The 13,559-nt window shown below is 38.2% G+C and overlaps 1 protein-coding gene across 4 annotated transcripts in view; it reads left to right on the top strand.

Annotated features, from left to right (window-relative positions):
* LOC145777545 (uncharacterized) overlaps window positions 1-13,559 on the top strand; it is a 128,674-nt gene that overhangs the window by 3,216 nt on the left and 111,899 nt on the right. For all 4 annotated transcript variants that reach the window (XR_014290329.1, XM_082588951.1, XM_082588952.1 and 1 more), the window contains exons 2-4: window positions 3,790-3,909; window positions 4,245-4,385; window positions 10,842-11,301. Coding sequence is in view for 3 of the 4 variants with exons in the window: in XM_082588951.1 (XP_082445077.1) it covers window positions 3,790-3,909; window positions 4,245-4,385; window positions 10,842-11,301 (721 nt within the window). In the remaining variant the exon portion in view is untranslated. The remainder of the gene's footprint in view (window positions 1-3,789; window positions 3,910-4,244; window positions 4,386-10,841; window positions 11,302-13,559) is intronic.

A 13,559-nucleotide genomic window follows, 5' to 3' on the forward strand; every position in this document is an offset into this window, starting at 1 on the left:
GCGCAGTTTGTATAAACAACGTTTCCATCAATAAATTTGAAATCATGTCTAAAGGCACGTCTGAGTGGTAAACTAAGATGTTGAAAGTCCTGCAAATAAAACGAAATTATCCTCCACCTTTTATCAGACAATTGTATGTTTGCGTCTCGTCCTCGTGCTCTGCGTATTTTTATTAATTAGTTTTTATACTTTGCTTATTTGTATAAAAATTCCTCATGTGATCTGTTTAACGTTTAACGCAGTCACCTTCTTTGAATTCATGTATGATGTTGAGTGTTAAGCAAGTCAAAAGTATTGATCACTGTACTGTTTGTGTTTCACTTTTTGATAAATTTAATTTTTAACTAGGCTGCTGTGTTTTTACTGCGTTCTGTGTTCTCTGATACTACTGTGTTCATAAGAAGTAGGTAAAGTATTAATGTTATTCCTGACGAGACATTATTTAGCTGTAGCTCTACACTCCACATATTCTGATGTCACTCATTCTTGCTTCGCTTCAAAATTCTGGAATCTGTATAATCCCGCGGGCTCATAGTTCTTCTTTGTGGTTCTCGCAGCATTCTTGCATCCCCGCATAACCTCTAGGATGAAATTCCACACGGTGCTTGATCGCCTTCTCATATTGCGTTATATACGTAGTTCTGCGCCCTTTTCGCGTGTGCATCTACCACCTTGCAATCTGTGTATTGTGATTGAAACGCTCTTAGCGACGCACATTCAATCAAACTCAGGGGCGCCGGAAGCGGAGGGGAGCAATGGTTTCTATTTAAGGTCATGTAAGCTACTGCAAATTTTGCAGTACGATATAGCAATTTCAGCTACTCGCTTTTAGCCTAAATATAATCTTTCATTTCTGTCTCAAAATAATATTCACGACACAAAATTCTGCTTTACAGTTAGTAGCCTATAGGTTAGGCTACATCATTATAGTAACATAGCATGATGCTCTTCCTTGCCATTGTTCTTTAATCTTTATATACCGGACACTTGTATCATTACTCGATGATGAGCTGATGGATGAGTATTATCGCTATATCTTATCTTTAAACATAAAAAAATTGATCTTTCAGCAACAAAACTACCCATTTTTCATAATTCTGCTTCCCCAGTCAAAAATCGTTCCGGCACCCCTGAGCAAACTAGCAGCTGCAACCGTGGTGTATGACTTCAGTAGTATAGTGCAGTAGAGTGTTGTTGGTACGACTAATTTCTGGTTCCGGGATTGTCAGCCTTTAGTTCTGGTGTTGTGAATTGGTGATCTCATTTATTGGCCGGTTGGAATTAAGAGATCATGGATTAATTTAAACATTGGATTGGTCGACTTCTACTCGTTTTCTATTCAATATTCCTTTTGACATTAGGTTTGCTGTGGTGTCTTTCACCTTCATATCTAGACTCAAAGTAAATAAGAACATGTTGCATTGAAGTCTGTGTCACCCCACGTCACCATCGTGCCCAGGGGTGTTGTCGTCGTGCCGACGGCTATATATGAGCGGGCGTACATACGGCACGCCACGTCCGCTACATATGCTACATATGCACATAGCATAAGTGATTTCGAAATAAAATTTATTTTAATGTTCTTTTCTGTGAGTGTTTAAAATAAACGTGAATATGTTAAATCTGATTGAGTTACTCTGCTTTGTGTGCTTATGGTACAACAAGACAAACTTTCCACAGAAGCTATTTCATGAAATAAAATTTTTCACAAAAATCTAAGCGAGCCGCAATATAGTCCGAAACGCTTGTAATATAAACACTCGTAATAATCGTCTCATCGTTTTGTTTTAATTCACAGTAAAATTGCTCTTTCTAAGCAAAGTGAAACACAATCGACGTACTGCAGACCAATTCCTGTCGTCACGTTGTTTATGGATCCAACAGCGTTGGACTACTCTAACGCTCGAAACAATTCAAAACGATCACCCATGATATTCATACGTAGCATTCACATCCACGATTAGTGTATAGAATTCGCACTAACCATTTGCACCGACTTAAGAATTTGAACTTTTTCAAGTTTTCAACAATGAATGCTGGATTTCCAGTCACATTTGAACATTTCTACCGTTGAACTAGGATTTTAGAATGCACTGTTGGAACATAATTCAATAAAGTGCCATTGTAGCCAAATCTTATGCAAAATTTAATGAAATCATTATATTGGAGTACCCTTGCTTTTCGCTGCTTCGGAAAAGAAGAAACGTGCAAAGCAACATATTTTACTTTCACTGAAAATTCAAATAATTTACTTCAAGACTTAACTTAAGCCCAGAACTTAATATTGAGGAAGAGACTCTTACTGGATAAGGAACATACAATAAAGACGCACATTTCCATCCCTCGTTCAAGGTATGCTCACCCAATGTGGTGATGTCATCTTTCAAAAGTAAAAAATCAGTAAAGGAATTGGTAATAATGCCTCACTGTTATCAAATAAAGATGATTTCACGGTTTGTTTCAAATTTAGTCAAAAGTTTACACACAACGTAATCTGTGGAATAAGAAGAAAACTTTTAGTTATAAAATTAGTCCCGTTTTGAGCTCTGAAGTGTTCATTGTGCTTGACAGCGCATGCCTGGAATCGAGTAGTTATTTTAAGATTTTTTCATTACTCCATTAGGTCTGCACTTTTCGTTGTTGGGCAATGGCCATGGCTCGTTTAATGCTGAAGGTCAGAATGCCCACGCAATCTAAATCATGCTTGGGTTAAAAATATCAGAAACTTTAAACAGATGTTATTCAACATTCAAGAAATGTTCATTCTTTCGTTGATACCATCGCGTGACGATCCGCTTGACGAGAATTCACTGATGTAGCCGACCAAGAGAAGGCGTCACGCATCAGCAACTAGCCAAGCCTTGTATGCGTCCACATCAGATTCACGAACTGTTTCCAGTTACGATTCTGTAACAAACTCCAAATGCGAACACCTGGCGTTTGAAGTCGAGGTTTAACTTGTGGAATTGAAGCTATTTGAACTACACCTCACATCAGGCATGCCACATGCCCACATCGCTTTACACCAAACACAGTATACAATTATGTTTTTACTCGTGTGAAACATTGTTTATAAACCATTCGTCGTTAACCTACTTCATTCCATTCATTCGTATAAACTATAAACCATCGTATAAACCTAAACCGTAAACCAACCGTAAACCTAAAAACGTAAACCATTCGTATAAACCTAAACCATTCATTCGTATAAACCATTCATTCGTTAACCAACCATTCGTCATAGCACATGACTAGGGAACTGTGTTCCGAAAGCTAGTGTAATTTGATATTGCCAAAAAGAACTCGCAGCATCAGGCTATAACAGATTGTTTGAATCTACACTGTGAAGTAAGCAACGATCATGCTGCTAAAAGCGAAACTCATTCAACTACATTGTTTATAAAAGTGAGGTTTTAAAAGCAACTTTTGACATTGCGTCTTCGTATCTTAATAGATAAGCTTTCAATTGCTAACCTACTTGCTTGGGAGTTGCCTTGGTTTGTCGACCATGTCCCCGGCTTAAGTTTAAATCCCCCTTGTTGCCAATGCCTCAAATCCGCATCATGGTTCCGTAGGAAACCTTCCAGATTAACGCCTGGTGGTTGAAGATCTTAAGTGTTTGGGTAGACATGGCAGTTAGTTTCTATGTTTATCTTCGGCCATGTCATCAATTGTCTTCAATCATCATTAATTGTCATTAACCATACAATTGTTATTTGTATCCAATATCCACTATATTAGAATTGTATACAATAAATGTAACTGTGATGTCGTTGTGTTTTGTCATAGATGATCTCAGCCGACTCCGACTGACAATAGCAAATTGTGACACCGACGAATGTTTCGCGCTTTTGAAAATAATAATCGACCGAATCAGCAACGAAACCGATATCGATATCTCCATTGCAGGTGATACTTTGTTGCATCTAGTCTAATCTTCTATCCTTAAAACCATGATCTTTAAAAGATGGCTCCTGGATTACCACTGACTGAAAATACTTTTAGACTTAATGAGCATTGAGCATGTAGTCGACTATGTTATTGACAGTGCAATAAACACTTACATGTATATTCGTGCCCAGGCGTATTCTCTAATGATTCTAACGTTACAGCTGATTTCGACAAAACCGGTGGTTTGTCTGTAATCAATTAACGTTGACCACCGAATCGAAATAACGCGGCTCATCAAGCAACACAACACTTAACAACTTATTACTAAAAGTCAACTGCTCTATATTTTCCAGATTACAATGAATGCGAATTTTCCACAAGAGGGAACTGCTCAGAATTTGCTGATTGCATCAACACCAATGGGTCGTTCTTTTGCTTATGCAGAAGTGGATTCGTTGATTTGAATCCTGGCAACGCTGGAAAGGAATGCGCTGGTGATGCAAAGAATGTTTTAGCTTTTAAAAAGCAGTAGGGCCTAGCCTACTTTGAAACCATGTTTGATATGTAATAAGTATATTTTTGGCTCTCCAACATACAAGGGTGGATAAAAAGTGAGAACAGATCACAAAATAGAAATAGAAGTTTGGCCAATTACGGCATCATAGAATGCTCTGAACCCATAGCCGTACAAGTCAGAGGTCCCCTGTTGGACAAAATTGTACAAATATTTGAGCAAACTCAGTAACGCACCCAGAAAAAAAATAGGCGGGGCTAACTCAGAATGTCCGCCGAGTGGTTTGCGACAATAGTGACAGTGACAATAGGCCAATGCCCATCCCTTTCATTAATATTTAAAGGCACTCACGGCCTACAACCCACCGGTTGCCGATACCTGTGCCAGGGTTCCAGCGGAGCGTTCAAGCTCCTTTGGAAAAATACTTGATTTTAACAATGAAAATACACTCTTTTTAAAAGCTCCTAATAAGGGCCAATATACATTACTTTGCTAAACTGCACGTTTTCACTTTCCTAAATTTCTAATGAAATAAACCAAAACTTTTTATCCCCCATCATTATATTATACATTTATACAATGCCTTGTGCAAACATTAAATTAAATGTAAAAACGCAAAATCCAAGAAAGTTCTTAAACAGACGAAAAGAAACAGGTTGTAACATACACCCAGAAATCAGAATGAAAGCAAAATTCAACAGCCAACGAGCTACAATTTTATGTCAACCCGTTTGTGATGTTTCTGAAGTTTATTCACAATTTCTGTTGGTGAAATTGAAATTTCCCAATGAATGTTCAACATTGCCAATCCATTTAGCCTTTCTTTTCCCATGCTACTTCGCAGATAGCGTTTGACCCTCTTCAGTGTTGAAAACGAGCGTTCTCTTGCACAAGTGATAATTGGCAAGGTTACAAATATTTTTAACGATTTGTAAATATTACAGTAGATGTCCGAATCTCATTGCCATATTGCTTCAATTGCCGATGTCGGTGGAGGCACGTCATTAGCACTAGCCTACTGCGAAGCGGTTTGTTCCAAAGCGTCAATTCATTTTGCAACAAAGAATCAGAAATCAACTCCAAAGCTTCGCAGTAAAATTCACACAATTTTGAGAAAAGTTGCCAATCTAGGTTTGTCAACTGACGTCCAGTGGAAAGTAGGCTGTTGTTGCCATGCTTTAAAAAAGGGATAGTTGGGAGATGAAATCGTCGATGAATGGAATGAATATAGATATTCGTTAATAATCTTCATGCGTTTCTGCTACAACATTGTTCCGATGAATTTGATGTTCAGCAAATCTTCTCAGTGCAACGCTGTCTTGAAACAAATCAGAAATAATTTTTGCACCTTTCGTGTGAATTGCGTTGAACTTTTTGACAGCATCCAGCCCCACGTCATTTAAAACTTTCTCAAGAGCTTTCACGTGTGTAATTGCACTTGCCATATCCAATTGTTTACTTTGTAATTGCTTACTAAGTGGCAAACTGAACGAAAATATTTCGTTCGATATCAGGAGAGAAAATACAAAGTCCGGTTTAGATATTCTTCACAGTAGTAATTCAGCACCAGAAGAGGACTCTCTATCACTCCATGGCGATATTTCATGAAGTGCGGGGACTACGGTATAAAATAACTCCATCACTATCATTACCGCATCATGTCAGGCAATCCATCTTGTTGGACAAAGACGTTGCAGTTTAAATCGTTTCACATCTGGCAAACATTTGTTTATATAGGTCATTAAAAAGTTGTTACATACAAGTTACAAACACTTCATTTTTGGTGGCGGGTTTAGTGGAGACTTGAGCTCCCTTAGCACCATGCTGGGTGCGCTACAGAGCAAACTATGTTACATAAAAAAACTGTCAACTGCCTCCTTGATCCTTTTATGAAGCTGAATTTGGGCACCAACAAAATATGAAATTGCCTGAATCTGATTAATCCTTCTATGAAACCTTCCAAGTCAATATGTTCGTTTAGGTACTCATTCTCTTAAGCCACACATAGCGATTTGGATATCAAGATTAGTTACTAGTTCACTAATAACCGAAACAACCTGTTTCACCCCAATAAGATCATCAGATGGAACTTATTCAAATAGAATTCTAGCGATTTCGATCCGTATATTTGGGCAATTTCAATAAAATCACGCAGACTTGGGTATTTTTTGTTCTGCCCTCCCCAAAATATTTTGGTACTACGACAGTTTATCGAACGACAGCTCATCGAACGACAGTTTATCGAACGACAGTTTATCGAAACGACAGTTTATCGAACGACAATTCATCGAACGACAGTTTATCGAAACGACAGTTTATCGAAACGACAGTTTATCGAACGACAGTTTATCGAACGACAATTATTCGAACGACACAGGGCCGTAGCCAGACCGCAGAGCAAGGGGGGCCAACTTTTTTTAAGGGGGGCCGAAAAAATTTAAATGGGCAAAATCATTATAAATGTAGCTGTTGCTCTTGAATGTTTGGATTTTGCCAGGGGGGGGCGGATTTGTTTTTAAGGGGGGCGAGGCCTCCCTGGCTCCCTGCTGGCTAGGGGCCTGGAACAACAGTTAATCGAAAACCTAACCCCTAAAACCTAACCCTAACCCCCAACCCCCAACCCCCAACCCCTAACCACTAACCCCTAACCGTAACCCTACCCCTAACCCTTAACCCCAACCCCTAACTCCTAACCACTAACTCCTAACTCCTAACCACTAACCCCTAACCCTAACCCCTAGCCTTAACCCTACCCCTTAACCCCCAACCCCTAACCCTACCCTTAACCCCTACCCCTAACCCTTAAACTCCAACTCCCAACCACTAACCCCTAATTCTAACCTTAACTCTTAACCTCTAGCCCCTAGCTCCTAACTCCTAGCCTCTAGCCTCTAGCCTCTAGCCCCTAGCCCCTTCGATGAATTGTCGTTCGATGAACTGTCGTTTCGATAAACTGTCGTTCGATGAACTGTCGTTTCGATGAACTGTCGTTTCGATAAACTGTCGTTTCGATGAATTGTCGTTCGATAAACTGTCTTTCGATAAACTGTCGTTCGATGAACTGTCGTTCGATAAATTGTCTTTCGATAAACTGTCGGGTCACGAATATTTTAGTCCCATACGGCCATGGCTTAACCTAAAGTTTAACACTTTGCTCCTCAAAGGGAGGCCAGATTTGGCCCCCCCCTCATATTTCCTTTAATTATTTGAAGCACAGTAACGCCATGCACTTGGTTTTTCTTGACTTTTCCTAAAATTGCCAGGCGGATCTGATGATATTAAATTTGATGCTAAAAGTTGTGTAGTTTTCTTGTAAATTCAAGATTTTGGTGAAATTTTGCTATTTCTAGCTAACTTCCAGCAAAGCGTGAAATGGATTACATTGCGATGACAAGCCATAAGCTCATAATTGCTTCGTGTATCGATATGCGCGAGCAGAGAGAAGCATCCTCTTGCTTTCTTTTGTTTGGTTTGACCTCAATAATACAAAGCGCGTTATTTCTTATGCTACAAAGAAAAGCCAGTGATCGCAAAGCTGTTAATTAGAAACAATAATAGCAAGCTTTTTTGCGTTATCAGCTCTACAAAGAAGAATAGCAATCCACGATCAAAATAGTAGGCTATGGAGGCCACAAACTATTCAAAACAGTTGTTTCAAGCAGATAATATTCATTGACGAATAAAAAACGTTACAATAAGAAATCTTCTCTTGGATAAAGACACGAAAACCTGGTTTCGAAATAAACGTTCTATGGAAATGCTCTCATTGACAAAACTTGCAATTGAGGAAATGTATCACTGCAAATGCTTTTGGGAGAAGCCGGAGAAATAGCGTTTTTGCAAACAGTAATTGTGAGATACACTCAAAATTATGAGATAGGCTCCCTTTACACGTAGCAGCTAACTCGATGGCGTCCCTTCACTGCTTTATGTCGCCTACTTGTTGTTATGTCCTGTATTTTTGTTTCACAGTGCACTGTGTTTTGTTCCAAAGAGCGCAAAATAAAGATGATAATGCCTCATCTACATTACAAAATATTTTGTAATGTAGGCCTACAAACAAAATGTACAATGTACACAATGTACATTACAAAATATTTTGTACTGTAGACGAGGCATAAATTTAGGCGTCACATAAGACAAACAACAAATCAGCTTTCTTCATCATTGATTCAACATCTGAATACGTTGCGCCAATGTATAAGAGGCCGGCTATTGTGAAGACCCGCCATTTATAAACGATCCGATTATACCAAAAGTGGGACAAACTAGTGGATCAAAGAATGAATAAATAATGCTGAGAAAACTAAATCTAAGTGACGAACAATACCGATGTCTTCATTTATCTTGGAAAAATGCTGCCTAAACTTATCAACAAAAAATACAGTAAATAACGGCAAGGATCCCGAAAGCAGAATTTGCTCGACTTTGGCATGAATTTAGTCAGACATCTACAGTAATAATTCCACACATGATACATAATAATCAACCTGGTTCAAGGCGATTTGTGTAACAGTTTAGGGGAAGACACTACTTGAAATGATGCACCACACAAAAGATTTTCAATGAAGACTGAGTCTAAAAACCGATGTGGATAGTGCTGCACAATAACTTCAAGTTTAGGACAGAAGAGGCACAAAATATCACGATAAAAATAAAGACCTTGTGGGAAATTTTCGAGAATCATAACACGATGCAAATACCATAAACGCTTAGTTTGCATGCTGCTCTAAGCTGGCCGGCAACCACAAAGGTAGACAATAGCCTACAGGCAGTTTATAATTCGATAACAGCGCAATAAACATTATAAATACGTAAACCGACAATTTTCTTTTACAAACGTTTTACGTCTAATAGTAAATTTTCCCCCAACAATTTTTTGTGAAGCACTTGCAAACCACGGTTTTGTAAAATAATTCATCATTATTATTTTTTACTTCTCGGATATTGTAAAACGTCATCAGCAAAATCACAAAAAAAATTTCATTACTTCAATGTAGTAGGCCTAAGAATTTTTTATAGAATTGTAGCCACGTTGTTTTAACAAAGAAGACATTTTTTAGCAATGTAAAGTTATAGAAAATAATTTGCAATCATGCAAATGGTTGGAAAGAATCTAGGAAGTCTTCTCACAATCTGGCACAAAATGATTATGTTTATTGTATCTCAGTAAAATGTTTTTTTTTGGCCAGAAACATAATCACTGCCTTGCTGACGTTGTCACTTTTACGCGTATTTTTAGTGCTTCAAACAATAAGGACCCAGTCAGCAATCCAGTTCTTTTACATTGATTCAACATTTGTAAACGTTAAATTTATGTAGATTTGCTGACTGTGGGTTATTTCACATTTCCTTTGTTTACGCATGTTCCTCAATTCGCTGTTGCATTATTTCGACGCTGGCTGACTAAAAATGTATTTTCAAATTGATTGACACAATCTTCAATAAAAAGTGAGCTTCGAACTTAGCTTTGTTGATGTAAATGCTGTATTTTTTGTGGATGTAATTTATGAGTCATGTTTATAAACACCCGTAAGCGAAATGACTTATGATGTGGCCTGCATGATATTTGTGTTGCGACTTGACACAAATCTACAATTTCAAAAGCACCTAATTTGAACTTAGAAATTTCAGATTATTTCAACAACTTGTTCAATTGTCTTCTTTCTACTAAAAATATTCATTCTACAAACTCAATTGTAGACCTAAAATACACAAACGAAGATGTAAACAGCTATTCAAGCAGGCTAAGGTGTTACTTATGAGAAATTTGGTTCCATAAAACTAGAAGCTAGCCATGAGTTTCGGAATGCATTAGTTTAGGATAAAAATGTAAGACAACAAACGCAGTTTTGTTTTTTCAAATTCGTGTAACAATATTACTCTGATTGTAACTATTTTAGAATCAGTGAGTAGCTTACAATAAGATTTGCTCGCAAGTCGTAAATTCTAATCAATGCAATGATTCGGCACACCGCACACACACTTCGTGCGTTCGATCGAGCTCTTTGTTATTTAGAAGTTTGCATGAAATCGGATTAGCACGGTAATTAAATAGCGGCAAGTTAAATCAAAATTGTCGTTTTTGGGTACCTTTGCAAAAATTGAAATATCAAGTTTAACATATAAAATTTTAAAATAATGAGTTTTCAAACTTATAGACAAATGATTTGTTTTCACACCAGTGCAACTTCTGTTGAAATAGCATCAGCGGATAACTCGTAACAGCTGATTGAATTTGATCCAAAAACGGCCCCCCCTTGAGCAGTTAACTTCCAAAAAAACGTTGAAAAGCAAAGGGTTAAGGTCAGCGATATGTAGTTGCAGGTCATTCCATTAAAATATAGAGGTAGCCTACACAGATCAATAGACATAAGTATAGAGATAAATTTAACACTGATAGTGAATAATTATCATCATTATTATTTTGTTTTAGATATTGATGAATGTGCTATCGGAAACAACACCTGTTCAGCGTCCAATGGAGCGTGTCGCAATCGCAACGGTTCATTTGAGTGCAGTTGTTTACCTGGTTACACGGGCGACGGATCAACAAGCTGTGATGACGTGGATGAATGCGCATCAGAAACGCACTCTTGCTTCGACATATCCGGGTGTACGAATGAAGACGGATACTATACTTGTGTGTGTCCACAAGGATACAACGGTGATGGATTCACATGTATCAATGTAAACGAGTGTTTAAACTTCAGCGTGTGCGATGGAGTTCCAGATTCTGAATGCATAGATACGGATGGATCATACATGTGTTTGTGTAAAGAAGGTTACACCTTAAATCAAGGTTACTGTGAAAACATCAATGAGTGCAACACGTCTGTGTCACTTTGTAAAGAAAATCAAGAATGTGTCGACATAGCAGGAGCATTCTACTGCAAGTGAGTTGATGCAATTCAATGAGTTTCCTTTTTTACGGAAGCAGGCCTAAGTGAATAAAGTAGCATAATTGTGAGCAGGGCCTCCGAGAGAAGTCAGCGCTGGTCGGGAAACAATACAAAAAATGGGCCCCATAATATTCTTTAGCAAATATTGCGTTGCGTGTTCGTGATAAGCTGAAATTAGCCTACTTTTCTCAGCATGAAAAGAGCTTCGTTCAATGTAAAAATCATAATAATCACTGGATTGCACTTGCAGCAAAAACGCCATTGAGGCTAACTATTTTGTCTAGAAAGCTTTGTAAACACACAATAGGCCTACAGGCAACGAAAATAGTTCAACCAAGCATTTAATTCAGGAGTGTCCAAGCTTTTTCCCAGGCGAGCCAGATTTGATAATAAGTGTTCGCAGGCCAACAGCCACAATAATTTTTCTGAAAACTGCAAGTTGAATTTATATGATTTTTGTGTGTCTGCAGGCCAAAATTAACACATTGTACACCAACAGGCGCGGGTCATACAAAAACGTCTCGAAGGGCCGGAGTTGGCCCGCGGGCCAGACTTTGGACATCCCTGATTTAATTCAACCCTTTTTGGACTTTTTGCAATGCAAAGTTACGGATCACAGCATCAAATGATAAAAGTTTGCGGCGTCTGAATTGATGCACAACATGTATAGTTAGGCTTTTCAATCGGTTTTGAGTCACAGGCCTACTGGAGCGCAAACAAATTACAAATTGCTAAAACCACGTTCTCGAAGCGCAACCGTTGGAGGTAGCTACCGGAACGCAAAAAAATCATAACAAAACTATTTGGAAAAACCTTTCGAAAGTTGCAATCAACGATTCCTTGTGTAGAGGTTATGGGGTGGCTCGTTCTGGTTTGCAGCTGAAGTTTGCTGTGTGGCTTTCTGTCAAAAGTACCAACTCATCCAAAATGTCTTGAAAAATGTCATTTTTGTAGCCTACAAATGGTTTAAATTTGTCCCACATGCCTGCAACTGCACAACAGACATACGATGAAATTTTCATGGAACTTCAAACTCATCGACGATATGTTTGAGTTTGTTGATACATTTGTCAATTCCAACAACTATCGAATCCTTTGCAATGTAGCCTACGGCAGAATGCATTTCCTTCGAATGATTCAGCTAGTTAAGTGGAGTTCCAAAAGCGTTCTGTCCTCAGGAAAAGAAAATCATTTTCTTTTAAATTTATTGCCACTGCAACTTTAACTTGCGAGTACACCAGCTCAGTGGCCGAGTGGTTTCGCCTTCGGCTCTGGTGCTGGTAGATCTGAGATCGATTCCAGGTCGGGTCAAACCGAAGACTTTAAAAACGGTACCGATTGTGTTCTATCCTGCATAGCGCAGTGAGAATGAGTCGGGTAATAATGTGATAACATCGTAAGCCTGATATAAATTAAAAATGAGCCCTGTCGCTAAAAGACCTTAGTTGTTGTAGAGCGACAATAAATAAAACCATAACATTATTATTACTTGCGAGTAGTAGCCTACTCTTCTCAGCTTTCTCTTACTTAGATTACATCTTCCTTTAATTTCATTAAATTCATCAGTGAATCTTGTTTAGGACCGTAATCCACATAATGCAAAGCAGTCACAAATTTAAAACTGCTAGTTGTAGGCTACTTTAGCGTTGACTCAGCTTCCGATCAAGCTCTTGATCTTCCGATCTGATCTCTTTCTTCCTAAGTAAACTATTTAATTTGTGCGTCACTACTGGAGTGTTCCCTGATGCCTTAAAAATTGCTGAGGTTATTCCGGTTTATAAAAAAGGTGATCCTCATAATTCCACCAACTATCGACCAATATCACTGCTATCTCCATTTAGTAAAATATTTGAAAAGCTTCTTCACACTAGAATTTACACATATCTAGAAAAATTCCACCTTTTGAGTGCTCAACAATTTGGATTCCGTCAAAATACATCCACTGCAATGGCAATAAGCACGCTGTATGACGATCTGTTAAACAATGTGAACAAAAATTTCTATACCTGTTGCATATTCCTTGACTTGTCAAAGGCATTTGATACAGTTGACCACAACATACTGACAAATAAACTTCAACATTGCTACGGAATACGTGGCACTGCTCTTGAGCTGATGAAAAGTTATCTTACTAATCGATACCAATATACTAAAGTGTCTAATTCTGCTTCAAGCTTGCAAAAAATCCTTTGTGGAGTCCCTCAGGGTTCAACATTGGGACCCCTTCTCTTCCTAATGTATATTAACGATCT

The sequence above is a fragment of the Aplidium turbinatum genome, chromosome 9 (genome assembly GCF_918807975.1).
Source record: "Aplidium turbinatum chromosome 9, kaAplTurb1.1, whole genome shotgun sequence".
In the NCBI taxonomy this organism is placed as follows: Eukaryota; Metazoa; Chordata; class Ascidiacea; order Aplousobranchia; family Polyclinidae; genus Aplidium; species Aplidium turbinatum.